The sequence below is a fragment of the Oryzias latipes genome, chromosome 21 (genome assembly GCF_053564925.1).
Source record: "Oryzias latipes strain Hd-rR chromosome 21, Olatipes_Hd-rR_3.1".
In the NCBI taxonomy this organism is placed as follows: Eukaryota; Metazoa; Chordata; class Actinopteri; order Beloniformes; family Adrianichthyidae; genus Oryzias; species Oryzias latipes.
The window spans coordinates 11,270,312-11,292,383 of NC_136257.1; the positions used below are offsets into that span (position 1 = coordinate 11,270,312).

General features: G+C 40.7%; 1 protein-coding gene across 7 annotated transcripts in view; it reads right to left on the reverse strand.

Annotated features, from left to right (window-relative positions):
- Positions 1-265: 265 nt before the first annotated feature.
- The window catches only part of mcf2lb (mcf.2 cell line derived transforming sequence-like b), a 42,292-nt gene continuing 20,485 nt past the window's right edge, over positions 266-22,072 (reverse strand). For 4 of the 7 annotated variants that reach the window (XM_023950794.2, XM_023950793.2, XM_023950795.2 and 1 more), the window contains exons 4-33: positions 20,500-20,590; positions 16,518-16,637; positions 15,832-15,948; positions 14,259-14,408; positions 14,021-14,145; positions 13,219-13,333; positions 12,232-12,351; positions 11,633-11,824; positions 11,368-11,559; positions 11,046-11,205; positions 10,537-10,592; positions 10,354-10,433; positions 10,154-10,220; positions 9,953-10,068; positions 9,794-9,863; positions 9,609-9,701; positions 9,433-9,525; positions 9,230-9,355; positions 8,906-9,127; positions 8,722-8,814; positions 8,554-8,632; positions 8,321-8,393; positions 6,514-6,620; positions 6,250-6,342; positions 5,999-6,058; positions 5,642-5,707; positions 5,058-5,167; positions 3,703-3,815; positions 1,128-1,231; positions 266-1,044 (exon numbers count right to left, since the gene is read on the reverse strand). In XM_023950794.2, the coding sequence (XP_023806562.1) occupies positions 953-1,044; positions 1,128-1,231; positions 3,703-3,815; positions 5,058-5,167; positions 5,642-5,707; positions 5,999-6,058; positions 6,250-6,342; positions 6,514-6,620; positions 8,321-8,393; positions 8,554-8,632; positions 8,722-8,814; positions 8,906-9,127; positions 9,230-9,355; positions 9,433-9,525; positions 9,609-9,701; positions 9,794-9,863; positions 9,953-10,068; positions 10,154-10,220; positions 10,354-10,433; positions 10,537-10,592; positions 11,046-11,205; positions 11,368-11,559; positions 11,633-11,824; positions 12,232-12,351; positions 13,219-13,333; positions 14,021-14,145; positions 14,259-14,408; positions 15,832-15,948; positions 16,518-16,637; positions 20,500-20,590 (3,295 nt within the window). In that variant the 3' untranslated portion in view covers positions 266-952. The remainder of the gene's footprint in view (positions 1,045-1,127; positions 1,232-3,702; positions 3,816-5,057; positions 5,168-5,641; positions 5,708-5,998; positions 6,059-6,249; positions 6,343-6,513; positions 6,621-8,320; positions 8,394-8,553; positions 8,633-8,721; positions 8,815-8,905; positions 9,128-9,229; positions 9,356-9,432; positions 9,526-9,608; positions 9,702-9,793; positions 9,864-9,952; positions 10,069-10,153; positions 10,221-10,353; positions 10,434-10,536; positions 10,593-11,045; positions 11,206-11,367; positions 11,560-11,632; positions 11,825-12,231; positions 12,352-13,218; positions 13,334-14,020; positions 14,146-14,258; positions 14,409-15,831; positions 15,949-16,517; positions 16,638-20,499; positions 20,591-22,072) is intronic. The other 3 variants (XM_078940088.1, XM_023950791.2, XM_023950792.2) reach the window with 2 other exon arrangements.

Sequence of the window (22,072 nt, forward strand, 5' to 3'; positions counted from 1 at the left end):
CAAAAGATGATTAGAGTGAGACTTTACAGCCACTCATGCACTCATGAACAATATTTACATCTCCTTTTGATTACATTTTTAAGATTTTTTTGTTGCCCTTTTTAAATATTAAATTTAAATGCAATTGTTATTACAGGACTCAGTTTATTCAAACTTTTTCGTTAAGTGCAAACATCATGAAATCCAAACCTGGCAACCCAGTTTCACTTTCATTTCTTGCTAATTTCCTCAGGCAGTGTCCCGCCCACAAACACAAACACACTGATGGAATTATCACAAGTTATTTATGTAAAAAAAATGTGCACGTCACCAAAGTGACATCACTATTCATATTTTACAATAAAGCCTCTTCAGTAACAAACATGTCACAGACAATGACAGCATATCTACATTCAGAAGTTGAAGCGTCCACAGTTGACAGGGATCTCTGATGAATCACACAGGAAGGAATCTGTTGGGAGTACAAGGCCTGGTGGGAGAACAGGTTTCTACAAACAGGCTGACAATATACCAACAGAAAAGAAGACCAGGGGGAAAAATGAAAAACACTGAATGATTTAACAAATAAATAACATTTAGGGAAACATAAAACATTCCATAAACAAGCTGCACATAATTCTGACTAACAAACCCAGCTGAAATATGGACATAAAAATCCTCAGAACCGGAAATAAATACAATCTAGAAAATGATATGCTGGCCCATCTGTATGTACACCTATTATGTAATCAGTGAAACTACCAGACAGGTTTGCAAATGGAGGACGATCACTGCACTATACTGTCGCGGTGTGGAATCGATTCATTCGCTTCATGGCGTTTCAACTCCTAAATGAGCGTGTGATCAGGAAATATAAAGGAAATTTGTAGATAATCTGTGCAAACTTTGATTCAAGTACTGATATTGGCAATACAACACAGATAACGTGATGCAGGCGCTGGGGACGGCGGCTTCACTGCAGAGCCGGAGGTTTGACGTCGGAGAAGTTGGTGTAGGTCTCGCTGCAGCTGGATGATGTGCTGAGGTTCCCCGAGCCGCTGCCCTCTGTTGCAGACAAACACAACGTCAGAAGCACGTCACATGTGCCGATGTTCGTTTGTTGCATTCTGAGCGATGGCGTTCAGTACCTGAGCTGGTGAGGGACTGACAGGACTTTGATTTCTCAATGAGAGTGAGCAGATTAGCAGCAGCGATCCAGCCCTCGGAGGAGGAGTTCAAGTTACGGACAAACCTGCACACAAAGAAACTGTTACAGCATTTCTGCAAAATGAGATCAAACTGCTTAAAAAGGAGAATTCCTTCATAAATATCTGTCCATTACAAAGAGATAATGGACACCTTAAAAAGTTCTGGTTGCCTGAATGGTCCGAATTATTGTGCAGATCTAAATGCTAATGGATAACCAGAGCAAAAGAAACTTGGAACATGGGTGGACATACGTTATTTCAGTGTTTTTCAACCAGTGTGCCGCGGCACACTAGTGTGCCGTGGGAGATGGTCAAGTGTGCCGTGGGAAATTGTCCTCATTAACTGATCTAAAAACATTTCCCATCTCCAGGATTGTTCATCCAAACAGTCATCCAGTGTTCATCCAAACAGGCCCTGATAAAACACTGAGTAGTTAGGAATATAAAAGATGTAAAATACATTTTCTTTGCGTTTATTTTATTTTATTAAAGACATTTTGATAAGAATGACGGTACAGTACCGCGATTCAGCTGCACCTTCGGCTGTATTTTGGAAAAGTCCCGTCCCTTTAACTGTCTCCACCAATCATTCTTGGGGAGCTTAATCACATGTCATCAGTCTGACCAATCAGAAGTGGTTAAAGTCTTCACTTCCTTGTCCCGATTTAGCTCGTAAAGTCGCTCAGTTCTAACAAAAATACCAGCTAAAGCTCGTCTTTAGCGGTGTAGCTTTGCACAGAATCCGGTATCAGACCGTGGAACAAGTGAATAAAACAATGAAGCTCCAAAAACCGATCTCCAGCCGTTTTATGCACTACATCTCCCATGATGCATTGGGTCATGAGATTGACAGCGCACAAGGAGATCTGTTGTTAAACGTCTTGAAACAACGAACACACATCAATCTGTTTTTAAATCTTCTAACTTAACTTTTATTGCATTTTTTAGAAAAAAAACAGCTGCAGTTTCCAGCTTTTTCTGACACAATTTTCTCAAAAATGCATGTGAGATTGTGGAGGGGCTGTAGATCAATACAGACTATGAGTTTCTCTTTTTTTTTTTTTTGGATGCTGGTGTGCCGCGGGATTTTTTTTAAGATTAAAGTGTGCCGTGGCTCAGAAAAGGTTGAAAAACACTGCGTTATTTCACAGTAGAAAATATCTCTGTCCATCAAATGGCTCTATGATGGACATGACAGTATCTCTATCAGATTTACCATCAGTGATGTAGCATGCTATGATGGCTCCAAAACTCTAAGAAATTAACTGAGGAATGAAGAATACATTCCAAGGCCATAAAAACCCTCATTTTCTATTTTTATTTTATTATACTGTATTTATCCCACAATGGGAAATTTGTTCTCCGCATGTGAGCCATCCCCTGGGGGAGCAGTGAGCTACAGCAATAAAGTTCTATTCTATTCTATTTTCTAACCCTTTTCCGAACAATATTTGTCTTGTCTTGTGGGGTCTAGATGACCCAACTCCCAATGTTAAAGTGTCTATAGCACAGGGGTTACACCAGCAGAAGTAGTGTGAGAGGCAGGTTCAGGAGCTGTTCCCATAACAACATGTCAGTCCGTGCAGTAAATAGCAAGTTTCTTGTGAAAAACTATTTAAACGTACCCCCCCCACACACACACAAGATTACAGTAGTAAAAAAATGATTACATTTTTCCTCCCGTAAATGACCATGGTTTAAGCAAGACGAGTTTGAGGTGTCCACTGTCAGAAATGTGGTCGACCCATGATCGTAATATTACTGGTTCGATTCCCGCCTTGCACGCCCATGTGTCGAAGTGTCCTTGGGCAAGACATTGAACCCCACCTTGCCTCTGGTGGGAGGTTGGCGCCAGTGTTCTGCAGCGAAGCCGCCGTCTGTGCGTGAATGTGTGTGTGACGTGGTGAATGGGACTGTTACTGTAAAGCGCTTTGGGCCTTTGAAGGAGGGTAGAAAGCGCTATTTAACCCTTGTGCTATCTTAGATGACCCCAACCTTACATTGACGTGTTATTCCTACCATGACAAAGGTGGATAAAGGTGGAAAGATTTTATATAATCCATTGACACCAGTGAAGTTGACAAATCATTGAAGAAAAAAGGTTCAGAGCACTGTCTAATGGGTCTAAATGACCCAACTTCCAACGTTAAAGTGCCTAGGATAGCACAAGGGATAAGTATACGCCATTTACCATTTCACATGTCAGACACTCTCAGCAGACGCATGAATGAGCAGCGGGGACGGAACTGATAGTACGTGATTGGCAGTAAATAATCACAATTTTTCGGAAAAAAAATGTCCCATTGAAAATCATCTTGAGTCACAACAGAAACAAAAACAGCCCATTTCTTTTATCTGAAAAGTACACAGTTTATCCTAACAACTCCTGCAAATATTGAGAGAGGAGAGATAACATTTGGGTTCTATGAGTAGTTTATTTTCTTGAAATTTTGCAATTTAAGACAAAAAACTCAGATTAACTTGATGACGTTGTGTATGTCTGCGGTTTTCTCACCATTGTCCATCGTCCCCCTCTTTGACCAGCTCCACCGAGTCTCCACTCCTGACTGAAAGCTCTTCCGCTCCTCCTTTCTCGTAGTCGACCAGCACAGTGTATTTCCCAGCGCACTGTTAGTCACAGCCAGCAGAGAACAAACCGCTTAAAAACCGAGTCTACAACTTAACAGGTACTACATTTCCATGCTACAAGGTGCATTTGAAAGACTTTGTTTCTTTTTTTCTTCTTGTATTGATTAATTCTGGTTATGCTTTTGATGTTTGAGGGATTATGAGACTCACACGGTGCTCTTTCAAAATGTTATTCTCTTTATTTTTTATGAGGTTGGGTGTTACTGTGAATACACCAATGCGGTTAAAATGTAGTGGTGTCAAATTTTTTACAAGTTACTAACAAGTTCTGGATTTACTGTTGAATGCAGTTAATAAAGTAATAATAAAGTCTGACTTATCGCTGACTTTTTTTCTTGTTTAATACGCCTTATAGTTTGATGTGCCTTCCAATTCAATTCAGTTTTATTATATAGTCCAATATTACAACAATGGTAATCTCAATGGGCTTTATACCAGGTATAATTTCAAAGATTCACTAACGGTGCGCCCTAAGCCCGTGTAACTAAGTCACTACGTACATTTTGCGCGTTTTCCACACATGAAATTTTGGTCTTTCATTATAAATGCGTTATATACGTAATTTATAAGTACTTCTTCTGTTTGTCGAGATGCGCAGATGTCCATCTAGGGTTTCGGCCGATGGGATTTTTCGCGAATTTGGTCTTGAGCTGTTCAAAGTTTTTGGTCGGCTCAGAATTGTGCAGTTTTTGCATATTTCATGTAGTTTCTACTCAGTTATTACGCAAATCTTACCCAATCGTGTGTGGTTTTTGTGAGATGCATACGCACACTTGAGGCTTTCCACGACCGTTCCATGTCTGTCTAACAGAATTTTCATGCATGTGACACCGATGTATAACTTTTGTTTTGCGTTTAAAGGTGCACATGTCCCATTAAATTACATAATTGATTCAATTCAATTCAATTCAATTTTATTTGTATAGCCCAAATTCACTACAACAGTCGTCTCAATGGGCAAATCACTAAAGATCTGCATATAAACAGCACAATAATCTCACACGGTTCACATTCTACGTTGATATATGAGTTTATTTTGTGGTTTATTCGTACTTGTTCCATGGTTTTAACATGATTTATTTGTGAAACATCTGAAAAGATTTCATGTAAAGACCACAACTTTTCCCCCTTTTTCCACGTATGACCAATTTTTATTCCTGCAATACACGCAAAATGTACGTAGTAGCCGTGTGACATGGTGACTGGGATTAACTCTCTCACCAGCTTCTTTGTGTTTTCATCCTCGGGGTCAGAATTGAGAGGTTCCTCAGCGCTGGAGTAGCCGTCGTTCTCCCCTGAGGCGTCCAGCGACAGAGTTGGCTTGTTCCAGCCTAAACAGAACAGAGAAGCAGAACAGTCACAGCTCTGTCCTCTTTCGGTTAATGTGTGGGTGTAACCAGCTGGAGATCCTCTGGAGAAAAGAAAGACAGGAGAGAGGAAACACCGCTGATCCCAGGAACCCCAGCACCATCTCCAACTACAGGTTGTGGTGGCTGGCATGCTTTTCCATGTTTCTAACCCGAGGACAGAGTCAAGAAGACCTCCCCGAAGTGGCTGATTCTATATTTATTACTAGAGAGGAAAGGAAGCGGCCTTGACCAATCCCAGCATACCTCTCCACTTTGTCTGTAAGAGACTAGAGGTACTGAACCACCTGGCTCTGGTCAGGTGGGGAGGTGGGCCTGCATCTGAGGGACATGAGGTTTAGTTCATCATTCGCCCTGCTGCAGTCACAAAATCACACTCTTGCTGCAGTCGAGTGTTTTGGACGAACAACCAATCAGAAGAGGAGCTGGACAGGTTACCTTTGTAGCCGAACGGCGTGGGGTCGCTCTGGCGTTTGGACTTGTGATCTGGGCTGGTGGGAGATCCTACCATCGAGGAGCAAAAGACCAGACAGGAGAAGTTAAGAGAAACATCACAGAGAAAGCAATAGACCGGGACATCACTGACTGATAAAAGACACAAAGGAAAACAAGCAGCAAAGGCGGGAAAACAAATCTGGAGAGGAGAACTGTGCTGCAGTGCTTTTAGGACGCAGGAGACCACTGCGGTGCTACGCCGCACGGTTTGTTCACAAATGACACAGCCGACAAAAACATTCACAGATTTTCAGAGTGCCAGTTGTGAAAAAAGCTCTGGCTTCTAGAGCTTTGTGATACCTGCTGATGAGAAGATGGTCATGGGAAGTGTAAAACTTCTGTCATTAGAAGCTGAGGGCTCTGTGGACAGAAGCAATTTTTAGGACTTTTTTTTCTATCAGAGACTGAGGAACAGTTTCTGATCAATTGAATGAAAAAAAAAATGAAATCAAAAGATGTTTCATTTGAAACAGAAAAGCTATGTTGCTCTTGAAATGACAAAGTGTTTCTTTTCAAAGTGATGGTTAGGAAAACCGATGGCTCGCTGTTACCTTTCTGAGCTTTGAGGTTACTGAAGCCCTGTAAGGTAAAGCGCTTTTTAGCCACAGCAGCTCTGTCTGAGGTCGGGCTTGTCACAGCCCCGTCTGACCCAGAGGGAAAGCGTGAAGACAGAACAGACAGACAGACAGACAGACAGACAGACGGAAGGAAGGAGGTTACAGGAGGAAATCATTGAAGAGGAAGGAGGTCAGTCATTTGAAGAGGGACGTACGCGTGGTACAGAAAAATGCAGGTCTCTCTGTGTCCTTACTCACCTGTTCCTGAAAGCTTTGGTGAAGAAGAGGAGCTGGCATCAAGGCCTGGGAGCTCCGCTTTTTTCTCCTCTCCCTTCTTTAAGGTCTTCTGGCTTGTCTTAAATGGACTGTGAAGACAGACGCAGATTCAGGTTGGAACTTAGAACGTAGCCAGAATGTTGTTGGTGTACAGAAGGAGGCGGGTCATTTAGGAAGCTGGATGTCATTAACAGGTTTCTGGAGCTGGAGGAAACAGGGACAGACAGATCCAGCTAAAGATGAGTTTTGCTGGGGGCGGGGGTGGTGCTCTTTTTTTTTTGGGGGGGGGGGGGGGGGGGGGCACCGATTACAATTTGGGTTTTGTTCATTTTTAAACGCAAACTCTCGCAAGAAAAACTCAAATCTTCAATGGAAATCAAGAAGTTAAAAAAAGGAGACTTCATAAAACATTTCTGAGATTAAATCAAATTGTGATGGGAAATAGTAAGCAGCATCACCTTTTACTGAATCTTCTCAACAGGGTCTGTTTTGGTACCATGAACTAGAAAAACTGTGTTTCTTTCCAGAAAGATGCATATTGAGTTGCACTTGCTTGGCTTTATCAGGAAAAATGTCATTTGGACTAAACAAGTGCGGGTGTTGTCACCAGGAAGCGGTGGACACTCTGAAACAGCAGGGTGGAGAGGCAGAACGGACATGCTCGTCACCGCAACGCACCCCAGATGCTGAACCAGGGACGTGCACAGGATTTCCGGGGCCCAACGTCAGAAAAGGGCAGCATATACACCTTTTTTTGTCTTTTAAACAATACGGAAATTAAGAAAATTTTAAAGTAAACTACTAATAGATAAATACTCAGCTACTGTAGGTTAAAGTGATGCAATTGTCATTTCTTAGTTTAAACAAATTATTGTCAACATGAGTTTTTTCACTTTATCATGTACTTGCAAGACATGGAGGCTATCTATGTTTATGGCACAATGTGCTGCAGGCATAATCAACATGAATCAAGTTTAATCCAGATAGTAATATCCTACAACTTTTATCTCCAGAATGCAGAAATTATTAATATTTAATGTTTTTATCATAGTGTTGCTGTGAGGATTCTGCAGTTTAGCTTTTCAGTGGTGTTTCTGGTCATGTTCTGTCCTCTATCAGTCAGTCCAGGTTCATTTTAATCATCCACTGCTGTCTTCATTCCTATCTTTAGTGAGTAAAAGTGTCTGGTTTTCAGTTCTACATTATCAGCTCATCTGCTTTTTGTTTCTACACATTTTTTTTCCAGTTTAATTTTACATTTCTGCCACCAAGTCCAGTTTCCTGCATTTTGGCTCCTACACCTCCAGTTCATGACAGCTGTATCCAATAGATAGACATTCAAGAAAAAAATATGGCTACTAAATCTCCCAGTATTCCAACAGAAATGTATTATTGTTAATCCAAAAAAAGAAAAGGAAAAAATCGATGTCACTATTACAAGGCAAAAAGGGCAGGTGCTCAAGCACCCCTAGGGCCTTGTGAGTGCATGTGGCTGTATTGAACTACCGTATTTTCTGAACTAAAGGCCGCAAATGAATGGTCTATTTTCAAACTTATGTCATTCCTGAGGCACACCAAACTTTAAGGAGAATTAAAGGAGACAAAAGAGTTGGTAGCTGTGTAACTTAACTAAATAGTTTTAAAAAGTGCTTTGTAATATGCTTTATTTCTTACATTAGAATAATAAAATATAACCACATTATAAATATAATGTGTTTTTCTCTTTTTTTGCTATTCATTTATTTTGTTTTTATAGAAGGGATTTGTTTTTGTCTACTGACTGACTTACCTTAGACACACAGTCACGCTGTGCACAGGAGGTGCCTGGATGACCGGGTCTGGCGCCCTCTGCTGGCTGGCTTCTGAAAGTCAAAAACAAAGAACACCCACGTTAGGGAACTCATTATTTCAGCTGCAATAAAAATGCATTTTTACTGATGATCATAGTGTTACTAATTTTGATTTAATGTATACCTTACTTTAGATATGATATCTCTATCTCTCTCTTTATATATTTTTTACCTCTACATGCCTCCAACTGGGTTGTCAGAACCTTCCTGATCTCATTTACCCATGTGGTCTTCATGTCAGCTGTTGGTGCCTGACATGCAAAATTACAGACAGCATTCAGAGTTTTAAAACCCTTTTGGATACACAATAACAGGTTTGCACCCCTTTGTGTTAGCTTACCTGAACAATATAGACCTCTTCTCTGGAGTTGCACCAGATCTCAAACTTTTTGTTGTCTCCTTTCGCATTTTCAGTGATACCCACTGCACTCATCTGTTCCAAAAGCGGCAAATGAGAAATATAAATGTCTCCCACTTGATCAAACCAAGAAAATTTAAAAGAATAAATAGGTGTAAAAGCTAACACTCAGAGACTGCTTGAAGCTGTAGGAGGGAGCTTTTTCATAGCCCTCCCCGTTCTCCTCCCTCTTCTTGCAGAAGAGCAAGGCCTTCTCATGGAGGAAGATGTGTCTCTGCATGGGCTTGAATCGCGCCAAATCCTTAACCTTGGCATGACCTTTTTTGTGTTCGGTCCACACGCTGAATGACCCCTGCATCAGCAGCTTACCCAGCTCACTCAGATTACCCTGAAGAAACAGAAAAGAAGGAAAGGAAACACAATGGCCCAAAAACCTCAAAACTTACTTTATTCATAAAAGTAGGTTTTGAAATGGCAACTGGCGTTGTACCTCATATCCTGTAATAGCAATAAGGTGCATGGAATCATTGACTGCTTTCAGAATGCCTACAATCGAGGTCAGCGCCTCCTGCAGGTCGTCAGCCCCCTCACGGCCCCTGCTGTACTTCAGCATTTCCTGCAAATACACAAACAGTTCAAGGAAGAGACGGAGAAACCACCAAACCGAGGAGAAACCGGTCAAAGCGCTCATACCTTCAGCAGCAATTGGTATTTGGTAATCCTTTGAACAGGCTTCAGCAGATATGAATCTAACCCCAATTTATGCTCCAGCTTTTTCTGACACTCCTGTCGGAAGAAAACATTTCAAAATAAAAGTCTTCTTTGTGGTCGGATCAACGTAAGGATGGTTTGGAGGAGGAGGAGCTCACATGAAAGAAGGCGCAGTCTGAGCACTGCCTCCACAGGCTCTCAGAGCGAGGCTTGTTGTGACAGTACTTTTCATAGATCTGCAGGTCCGTCATCTACAGGATCGGGGGGAGAGTTTATGTAAAAACCCCAAAAATGCTCCTCACTGTCTGGACTGACAAGTCATTTTCATCTTTTCTTCACCCACCCTCTGTAGGAAACACCTTCCAACCAGCTCCGGGCAGTCTGTGTACTGTTCCAACTCTCTCAGGAAAGTCCTGGGAGGAGAAATCAAAATATCTGTGACACAGGAGAACATTATGCCACCATCTGTGAACCATCTGACAACCGGGTGGCACTTTGTCACCTTTTGTGGAAGTGGTAAATTTCTGGCATGTTTCCAAACAGAACCTCCTTTTTGTTATTCAGAGACGGGGGGATGAGGTGAGACATCCCAGGATTATCCATCTCTGAGGCATATCCCTGTGGATAAAGCATGAATGCTTAAGCCCAAATCCAAACACTTTAAAGGAGGTCAAGAAAAGCCGTCCACGGTGTGAAGAATCACCTGCAGCACACAGAGCAGCTCCTCCACGTAGACTCTCTCAGTTTCAAGCAGTTCGTTCATAACATGTCTGCAAGCAGAAAAGACGGAAAGGGACGTGAAGGACACACTCGGAAAACACAGCATGCTGGGAAATACTATTAAAAAGAAACAAAAAAACCATAGTTTGATTCAAGATCAAAGAGCTTCTGCCGATCCCTCACCGCCTGAGCACTGCCAGGTTCTCCTCCTCTTCTGACAGAGATGCATGTCTGCTGTTGCCGTCTTCATTCTGCTGCTGTCCCTGGTGAAAACAGAGATGAGCCGAGTCACTCTGACGTGTAGACATTACTCCATATTTGGGGGGGGGGGCGAAGTTGAGAACTAAGCAGAATCTCAACACTTACTTTTCCACAGCTGTTGTCTGAGTCCGAGCTGTTTATCTCCTGCTGTACTCTGTGAGCTGCAGATCAGATGATCATGTCATTCATATGGATTTATTTAAAAAAAAAGTTACTTTCGCCATCTGTTGCATTAATGTGATAGTTTTAAAAAAAACTTTCTAAAGGTCACATGGTTGTCTAAATCTAACCCTGATATTTAAAGACCCACTTGGATGAAAATGAGGTTTTTGGTGTTTTTAACATGTTCTTGTAGCATTTTTATGATTGAGGACATATCGAGAGAGAGAGAGAGAGAGAGAGAGACAGAGAAAAAGAGAGAGAGAGAGATAGATAGATAGATAGATAGATAGATAGATAGATAGATAGATAGATAGATAGATAGATAGATAGATAGATAGATAGATAGATAGATAGATAGATAGATAGATAGATAGATAGATAGATGAAAATTAAGCTTAAATGTTCATTTCTTAATTTAAATCATCAGACAAATCAGACAGATGTGAACTTACCAGGGGAGTTGAGAGGTGATTTGATGAAGGCCTCGGGTCTCGGGGCGACCGGCTGCACGGGCCTCAATTGTTTGGCTGCCAGCTTCTTGAGACTGACCGTCCTCTTGTCAAACATCTCCTGCATGGACGTCTGCTTCTGGTAAACCTTCTCCACTTGTTCCTGACCAGGAAGAAATTTAACTGTCTCCTTATTTTTGTCCCATCATAATTTTTCACCAAACAGCGTCAAATTCAAAGGCTTGTTTTCTTTGTTTGGATAAATTTAACAGACTTAATTTGTAGGGACAGTACACATGTAAATGCAGCATGCTGGCTCTCCTACCCTGAGCTGATGGTTCAACACCCCCTCATACTCTGTCCAGATGCTGCTGAGGTCAGTCAGTTGGCTGCAGCCAGCATTATCCAGGTAGCGCTCCAGCTCCTGCAGAGCCACCTCCGCCCCCTCATGGGACTGGCACTTGTCTACTGGCTGGGATGCCAGCAGATAGATCCCATCATCAACCCATTTAGACGTCTGGTGAGGAGAAAGGAGGAGTAAGGCAGACCCCTAGATACAGCGCGGCGACAGCACAAGAACCTGTTCTCACCCTGTCCAAGCGGTGGTGCAGCTCAATGGCTTTGAGGAGGTGGTCCTTCTTGGCCCTCAGGCTGCTGCTCGTACTCTCACTGAGAGCTCTGAGCTCGCAGCATTTGGGCTGGATTGAGTCTTCATCGTAGTGGGAGTTCTGGATTAGTTCATCACCCTCGCGAGACAAGGCCAAGGCTTTGTCCAGAACCTCCTGAGGAGCAGAGTGGGAGAATCATTCAGCTTAATCTTCAACCACTATGAGGGCAAACCTGAAATCTTTAAGTTTTTAATGTAACCTCATAATTTGGAGTTTGCTTGATGATTTGTTGAGAAAAAAATATTGAGACATAAACTGTGCAACAGATTTCTAGGAATGTAAAATTGTCCAAAATGTGCAGGTCTATTCAAAAAATCCCAACTGAACAATAGTTTAGTTGGGGAAAAGAGCCATGTTCCAATCTAACACACACAAAAGATCTTTATTTTCTACACTTGCATGCCACTATTTTGATTATTAAACTACTAATAAAAAGCAATTATGTAAAAGAAATGAGATTGGGACGAAAGCCCAGTATTGGAAGAGCTGTAGTTTAAATCAAAAACTCCAGTGGGACTCACACAGACTCTCTCCTCAAAGGTGGTGAGCTCCGTGAAGATGTGGTCAGCGTGGGCCGGACTGATGCCAACCTCAGAGAAGCTGGTGAGTTTCTCTGACGTTTGATCCAGCAGAGCCCTCACCTGCAGAAGAAGCAGCACATTCACCAATCCACATCAAAAAAGCAAGTGAAGAGGTTAAGGGGGTTCGACTTCATTCTAGGCTTTTAACATGTAATAAACTTTCTATTACAATATTGTGTTTAAAGACCCACTTTGGTCATCTTTTGATCTATTGTAAAAGCGTTTCCAGTGGTCTTGTGATTATGATTATGATTATTTATAGCCAAAAAAAATAAACGGTCTGTTTCTACAGAGCGGCAGGAGTTCATTAAAAATTCACCTCTGAGTTGGTTATGGGTGTTTGGGGACGGAGAAAGTTCACCCCCACTTCCCGTCACCCATGTGTTTACAGCCCTCCCAAACTAACTTTAGAGGTACCACAAAATGGCGATCAATATTGGAGCAATACAATTGTATAGTTTTGATCCAGATTCCAGCTCAGACGAGGAAAACAAAGACGTATGTGGATCTATTTGACTGCAATTGGATGCATCAGAATGGAGCGGAGCAGGGAGCTTGTGGCCTGCCGACTGTAGCTCCTACTTCTCAGCTACAAGCTTTTTCAAACAGTATTTTTTCCTCTGCTTCCGATTCACAACGACTTGAATAAAGACCATTTTCAATGGAGTGGGTGTTCAAACATTAAACATTCTATTTTTTTTAACTTGTCCTGTCCAACAGCTGAGCAGACAGATGAGAGCTGAAAGTCTCTTGTGTTGGACTTATTTTACTGTTACAATAGGGGCTATAAAACCTTTGACCCACTAGGTGTATGTTTAAATAAACCCCTTTTGTAATTTTGGCTAAACTTTATTCATAACATTCTATGAGTAAAGTTTTGATTGACATGTGTTGAAGTTCAGGTTGGGGCTGAGTTCATAGACGAACCTCTCTGTAGTTGTGCTCAAAGTGGCGCAGTTGAAGGCACTGCTGCAGTTTGGTCTGATGCCTTAGCCAGAACTCGTCAAAAGCCCTCTCCGTCTCATCCAGCTGAGACAGCAGTCTGACATAAAAAAAAGAGCAAACCGATGAAGCAACAGCAAGAAGAAAACCGTTAAATCATGCAGAAAATGTGATGCTGACTGAGGTATTTTAATTTACTGTTTTTCTCGGCAACTCTGCATGTTGTATGGAGCTAATGCCTACTGACATGCCAGTCACTGCTATGAGGGTTGATGAGGTTGATGGGCCTGAAAGCAATCCAACTTGACAACTAGTGTTAGGGAGCCCTAAAAATTGCAACAGACCTAATTTGAGTTTCATTGTTGAGGACAATGTTTTTTTTTTTTTACATTTGGTAACTATTAATACAATTTGAAGTTTGAACAAAAATCTAAAACCTGACTAAATTAAAACATTAAAATGAAGCTAGCACCAGTGTCTCAAAACTGCATTCTACTCACTGGCCAGCAGGAGGCAACCGTGGTGCAAGTCTATGCTACTGATGGATTTTTAATGAGCATGAGCGGTTTCTTTTAAATGGCATTTCTTTTTTGACACGCTGACAATCTTAAACAAAGTCAAAAAGGTTTTAAAGTTTTCTTCAATTCATTTCATTTCCCTACACACAGACAGGGCAGTACCAAAACGCAGCGAGATTCATTGACATTTTCAGAGAATCAAATGTTTAATCATTAAAATTTCGCCACGGATCCTTAGTGGGAAACCTTTATCCAACATAAAGTCTAACCTCTGCACTGTGGCCAGGTTTTCCAGTTCGTCCTGGTTCATGTTGTGGTCAGGGTTGTGCATTATGGGTTCATTGATGCTCTCGAGAAGTCTGCTCCCCTGACCCAGAGCCACCAGCAGGTCCTCCTGTAAACACAGACATATAGGAAAACATTTGAAATCAACAACAACTGTAAAACAGAGAAATAAAAGGAAAAGAAATGAAAGGCAAAGACAGCAAAGCTGGGTAACGCTGTTACCTTCATTTTGTCCCTCTTGTTGGTGTGTGTGCTGAGCAGGATGGTTGTGGCCTGAATCTCATTGGGGAGTTCGGTCTCTGCCAGTTCGGTTCCAAATGACTGTAGCGCCTGTGCTGTTCTCTTAACCATCAGAGCAAAACCTTCAATAGCCTGGAAGAACATCAAACAACTATTTTCAGAATCAAGTCCTCTAACACCTCTTTCTATGGACGTTCATTTTCAAGAGAATCTTTTCGGCTGGGAAATGTAAGCCTTAGTCACATTCAACCACACTTGGATTGACCCGTATGCTTGCTGCAGGAATGGTTGCATCTTATGCTTTGGTCACAACTGCCCTTACAGGTGCATACAGGCTTTTTGTGGGGGGAAAAAAGGCCAAACCTGTACGAAACATGCAGGTGGCCCACACAAAAGGTTCATGCATATTTTTCTCCAGGGGCATGCTGCGACAGGTCATACCAAACACTTAAAAAACTTGCAAGGGTAAGTAAGGGTGAAGCAGATGAGACGCAGGTACGTCGTACAGATTTTTCATTTTTCAAACTCCTCTAAATCTGCACACAGCTCAAGAGGCTTGTTAGTGCTTCGTGCTCCTCACGTGTCCCTTGCGCGCCTTGTGCGTGCAGCCTGACTGTTAGAAATTAGGAAATAGGACAATTGGAGTGTAGTTTGTGTGGGCGTCCTACAGGCACCTAAATATCCCGTGCATACTCCATGCTGCAGCAGCATTTGTCCGCGGTAAGTTAGGAGCCAGTACACGCACTTTACTAAGAACTAGTGCAGTGTAAGGACACCATAAGGTCACCTGTACGTTATAAGTGTGTGTAATTTACAGAAAACTTTACAATACACTTCCAGCACGACAATGGTAAGTTCCATTCATGACAACCCGTAAGGTGGCCGCACAAGCCTCTAGGGAACTAGACACACCTGCGCTCCCTTTAAGATGCGGCCGCTCTTGTCTACAACCCTCTACGGACAACCCAAAAACTCGCAGTGCCCGTATAGGTGCATGTGACTGAGGTATTAACGAGAGCACAGTTGTGTCTTGCAGTTTCTTGAGGCTCATGCTGCCATCTTAAAGGGTGCCATGAAAATGGAAAGTATGATTGTCGTGGGTGTGGTAAATGGTTCATGACGCATTTGTAAGGCAAATATAAGCTGTTTGCACTTATGACGTATGGGTGATGCTCTCGTATGGCCCCCATCACCACACTTATTATTTCGCCACTCTTTATTTCACCACGCAAAACATTAAGAACTATTTCTTATTTACAATGTTGGCCTGAAAATGCTAAAAACACAAGACAAGATGTGAAGAGCATGATTAAATACCCTGTAACCTTTGAGTTAAAATACAAAAGGGTAGAAGTAATCAAGTCTGCTTTGATTTGTTCCTCTTAGAACTTCCTCTTGCAGCTGGGGGATGATGCAGGTTTGAGCAGGACTTTACAATGAGAGGAGGTGGAAATTGTCTTAAAGCTGTGGTGGATTCATGTCTTAAAATGACTTTTACGTGTGGCTGTAACCCTCTGTTCAGTCAGTGAAAATAGATGGAAGGGTGAGTTCATACAGTGCGATGTGAGATCCACTTCTCATGGCAGTACTCCTGCGTCCCTCCCAGCTCCTGCGTCAGCTGAGAGCGGTCGATGTACGAGTGCAGCTCAGTCAAAGAGCTCAGCATGATCACCTGAGACACAAACATCCCATTACAAACATGTCATTTTACGCTTGTACCATCCTAGGCACTTTAAAGTTGGGAGTTGGGTCATCTAGACCCACTAGACATTGCGCTGAACCTTTTTTCTTCAATGATTTGTGATCTTCACTGGTGTCCATGGATTACATGAAATCTCTCCACCTTTATCCACCTTAGCACAAGGGCTAAATGAGATTGTTGAATTGTTCTAATAATTTCTTATCTTGTTTTCTCTGAGAAGAAGAGTAAATTTGACCTTCTGAACACCAAAATACTCATGAAAATGAACCAAACTAGGGGACATTACATATTGTTACCGTGGCAACCATGTAAAATTAACATCACTGGCTGCATTTACAACACTTCTAGCATAATAAAATCAGCATTTGGGTTCCTCTTATTGCAATAAGCAAAGAAGTGTCTTAAAAATGACCTTTCAATAACATGAGGGGTATTTTAATTTTAAGTGTGATAGGTTTCAACAGCTCTAAAACTTCTCCTTAAACAATAAAATCAAAGTTGCTGGATTTTAAATCCCCTACATATAAAGGCTCACGCACCGGCACTTTCATTTTGAAGTCATCCTTGTTGAATTTGAAGAGAATGTCTGACAGAGTCCGCTGCAGCAGGGTGGTGGGCCTCAGAACCAGAACCAGCTGGAGGTTCCCGGGGAAAGAACCCTAACAAGACAAAAGGAAATCAAATGTGTTCAACAATGAGGTGGTCCTCTTCTGCTCCCACACTGTTCTGTTCTTTATAGCAGATATAAGACACTGTCCACATCTTTCCTGTCCACATCTTTCTGGTCACTTACGTTTTCTTCTTCTCACTCCTGTTGGAAACATCTTTCTCAGATTTGAAGAGCCATAAAAGAATACTAACAAAACTAATAAAAACTTCTCGAAATGTTTCTGTAGAAATGACATTAATCTTTATCAGATTTGTAAAATACCAGCTGAACACATTGACTATGATTTATTAAGCCCCCATTCCAGGGTTTTCTAATGGAGAACAAATGTAAAGACCTGGGATTTTTAATCCAATCACAGATAACAAAAGTTTGCATTTAGCCTTTAATCTTTGTACTACTTTACTATACTTTATTCTCTTACCTTTTATCATATACAAAATCACTGTTTTTTATGTATCTATTGATTCCTGACACTGTGCTTTACCTAAATCCACGTAACCCTTGTGCTATCTTAGATGACCCCCCCCCTTACATTGACGTGTTCTCCCTACCATGACAAAGGTGGATAAAGGTGGAAAGATTTCATGTAATCCATGGACACCAGTGAAGATCACAAATCATTGAAGAAAAAAGGTTCAGCGCACTGTCTAGTGGGTCTAGATGACCCAACTCCCAATGGTAAAGTGCCTAGGATAGCACAAGGGTTAATAGAAATGTTATGCTATTTATTTATTAAATTATTTATTTTATAATTAGTTTATTACTTTCAATTACTTTTTTAAAGCTTTTTTCATCCTTCACAGTTTATTCAAGTTTCTTCGCACGTCTTTGTTTTGTTCATTCTCCATATCCCTTTTGGACTGGTGTTTATATCATTTTGTTTTGTTTTGTTTTGTATAATTTACTTGTCTTTTTCTTGTTTTTGTAAGTTTTTTCTCGTTCTTGTCTTATTCTGTTATTTTACATTTGTTTCACTAGTCCAAAATAAAAAAGACTACTACTACTATATAACATTTTTCTTATTTTTTCACCAACAAGTAAAAAAAGGCCATGCCTTAATACATTTTATATTTCTACCAATACAATCTAGTAGTTGTTAAATTTAATGCTATTTAATAAAAGTACAACATTTTTTTCAGCTAGAAGATGCATTTTTATCATAATTTAAGGAGATTTTATCAATGTAGTCAAAATTTCTAATTAAAAATTTCAAAGAATACATTACGTGATTTCATCTTAAATGAAAAAATATTATTGAGTATTCTTCAAGAACTGTCTGAATACTTCCTAGTGGATCCTTCTATGTTTCCAGAACACTCACGCAGCAGAATAATTAGGAAAATGTCCTGATCCTCAAGTGCAAAAAGACTTCTGTGGAATCATCTGGACAAAGAAAAGTTCTGCCATTCACCCCCCCTCATGGAATTCCCTTCAATAAGCAAACAACCCAAATGTTCTGCACCGAAGCATTTCCATCTCAGTGAGCCGAGGAGCGCTGGTCTCAGCAGAATTCAGATCTCCACTTGGGAAAAACATAGTTATTAGCAGCTCAAACTGGTGTTTGTCTTTGCAGATAAGGAGGACGATTACAGAAAATTGAAATTTGTTACTGAAAACCCCCACAAAAGATCATGTTTGGAAAAAATGAATTAGCAGTGAAAGTCGGGGGTCAGGCAGTATAAAACAGTTTTTTTTTTATAGCTATGTCTCATTGCTTTCATTTTCTATCCTTAACCTATCTCTTGATCCTCATAATTTAATGAATGATAGCTCTCAGTCTCCTCATTCATTGCAGATGACAAAGACAAACAAATGTAGGACTGTGTATGGAACCTTATAAGCACCAATTGAATCACCTCAATACTATCAGCTATAAGAATGATTTGTATAGAAATTTAGTCCACTCCTGTTTTTTTGTTCCGTATATGAGATGGTTTGTAAAAAAAGAGCTATCCCCTTGGAAAATAAAGCCAACATTTCTGAGATAACGTGATATATAATGTTATTTGTAACTATTTTTTTAAATCAGCATCTTAAAATGTAATCTTCAGGAACTGCTGTTGAATTCAGAGTAAAGAACATGTTAAATTGACACAAAAAGCTAAATAAATGACCAACAGCAATACTAAGACTTTATTAAATCTGTGCTGTTTCAGTCTGCATCCTTCTGCAGCAACAACTCTGCATCAGACGCTTATTTGTGCGCATTAGGAAAAAGAAAGGGTGAAAAAATCCCAACTCAGCCTGTCATACAGCCACACATGCTCCGTTGTTCCCCCTGACTGAACTGAAAATTGCTTTTATCATCGTTTATTTAGGCAAAATCTCCTGGAGCAGAGCTTCGTTTAAGGGCTGGCTGATGCCTGCTAACTCGATAAAGAAGGAAAACCTCCGGGATTAATGAGGATAAATTTCATTAAATGGAAGAGTGTGTCTCCAGAGACTATGAGGGATGAAATAGAATCTTATTTTCCACTCTGATACTCCATCTGTGGTTTGCTGCTTTGGAATTGTTTGTTTTTTCTGTTGTATTGATTGACATCTGAGCATCCGCACAGAATGTTTCAGCTCCATGTCAATTCCACAGACACAAAACGAAACAATAAATGTGTCACACCATACAGAAAATGTAAACATTAATATTAATCAAGAATCCGACATGGAAAACAGATTGTGGCTCGTTTTTCAGGAAAACAGACACAGATGTTTCAGAAATGTTTGATGTTTTTGTCAGGCCCACTGAACCAGAGATTAACATGACGGATGGAGCTTTATCTCTATCAAATATGCACAAAAACTTTATATGTTATTAGTAATTACAAGATTTATTTCAATGAATTGGAAAATGCTGGAAAAAAATTACCAAAGTACCAACAATAAAAGAATAGAAAATCAGCTCAAACAAATATATAATGGAACAATGTACTGCCTCCCTTCAGATGGAAGTAAATGCTTTTAACGAGAGATGAAATAGCATAAAAGAATATTTACATTTTTAGGTTTGAGGTTGTTTAATGAAGAACCAAATGAATAGCTTGACAGAAAAATGTATCTGACACCCTTTGTTCTACTTTTTTTTCTGTTATTGCCTCCTGTCCTATTTGTCTATCGTTGATTGTTAAAGTCCTTCTCCAATCATGTTTGAATGTATTGTTAAAGTGTCCCCGTTGGTCTTTTCATTATGATTGTGTCGTTTCAGCAAAAATAAAAAATAAACAACGGTGTTTTCTAGGACAAAGTTTCTGCAGAGTGACAGAAATTTGCCTCTGAGTTGTGGGCAGGACTGTTGGCCCAAAGCAAGCCCGTCCCTGTTCCCATCATTCATCTGTTTACGTGCTCTTCCGCTAGCTTACAGGCCCTCACAACCCTACCCTAACATTATCGGAGCAACAAAAATGGTGAGCAGTATTGGAGCTATACAGTAGTACAGATTTGAGTCAGATTCCAGCTCAGAAGAGGAAAACAAAGACATACATGGATCTATTTGTCTGCAAGTGGATGCATCAGAATGGAGCAGACCAGGGAACTTCTGGCTTGCCGGAGTATATTGCACCTCACACTTAGAAGCTTTTCCAACATTTGTTTTTATCTGCTCCTGATTCACAATCATTTAAATAAAGAAATACTCAGATTATAGTAAGAGTATATGTCCTTCATTTTCAGAATAATGCCACAAAAACATGTTAAAAACACCATTTTCATTGGAGTAGGTCTTCAAATATATGTATAAATTAGTGCCATGCTTATTTATAGGATGTTGTAATATTATTGTGTTTGTTAAGTAGTTTTTTTTTTTTTTTTACAATTAAATTTAAAATGAAAAGTACCAAAAAAAATGCACAAAAACTTACAGCAATACGGAGGAGCGTCCCCTTCACAGCTGCCCATCTGTCCTGCCGGCGATCGATGACCAGGATGAAACCCACGTCTGTTGATGACAGGCTGACATAAACAGACATTGAATCAGTTACAATAAGCCCACAAGCCCGGTTTTTGGGGGTCAGTACAGAGTATTTAACATTACAGAATGAAGGAGGGGAGGAACGTGGAGAGTCCTCCTGAACAAAAGAGCTCACAATGAGGAGGAAATGACAGAATTGAAGCCAAATGCTTGTTCACAGTTTGCTGCTTTGTTTTGCTGCTCCTTATCTCCACAGACAGCTGCTGCAACACTCAGGGAGAATCTGTGGAGATTATTCAGATTTTTTTGGCCATCAAACCTCCCCCTCTCATCCTAAACTAACCTGACTACAACCCCCCTATGTATCTGCAAGAAAACATTGTGTATCCACGGTTCAGGTGAAGATGATCCCTTCAGCACAGCATTTACCTTTCAAGCAGAGGAATCTAAAAAGTCTTTCAGTATCCTTTGATCCACAAACTGCATTTCTGTATTTATACTCAGTTCAGTCAGGGAGGGGCAGCATGTCGCAAGACAAGCGGAACGAGGAGATGAGGCAGATCCCAGCAAGAGGTATTGTTTAAGGAGGAATGTGGTGAAGCTTTTACCCTACAGAGAAATCCAGCCTATCTTTGAACCAACCAATCAGAAACCAGGAGCTGCTTTTTCCTGCAGCCAATCCCCATTAATAAAAAGGACGCACTCCAATGAAAACTCTATAGATTTCACCCCAAAAATGATGTATAAAACCTGTCAAACTTTCTATCCCCATCTCTAGGTAATGTTATCATTTAAAGGTTTTTCTTTTGGGTTCTTCTTTACTTGTCTATTGGAGGATTTTCACTGGGAATAGAATATAACCTGCTTTATACTGTAACTCAGATACGGGGGGATAAGTAGGAGGAGGTGGACCAGAACAAAGGCACACAAAGGAAAAGGGAAGCCTTATGCTGCAGATGTAAGCAGCTAAATGTTGAGAAGAAGAGCCTGAGATGGAACTAAGCTGCTTCGAGAGAGCTGCACTAAAACCAGCTGTACATTCAATAGCTGTTGTTATAGGTTCTGCTGGTTTAAGTGCACGATGTAAACACTCTCTAGAATAACCAGTTAGTTAGGAAAATTGTGAAAAAGCACCTAAAACTCATTTTTAAACTGTACAACATTAACATTGTGATTTATTTTTAAAGCATTCCCAGTGCTATTTTAATTGTAATTTTTGACATGCCAAAATCAAAATAACGTGTCGTTTTCTAGGACATAGTTTCTCCAGAGCGGCAGCAGCTTATTAGAAATTCGTCTCTGAATTGTGGGCAGGACTGTTGGCACAGAGCAACCCCGCCCCCTTTCCTCTTCCCGTTGCTGGAAGCTCAGAGCAGGGAGCTTGTGGCCCTCGCGGCGTATTTTCTACATAACAAATAAGCTCTTTTCAAGTGTTGTTTTTGTCTGTTCCTGATTCAATGATCTTAACAAAGAAATACTCAGAAATGCAATATTAGGCTTAATGGTCTATTTATCTGTCTTCC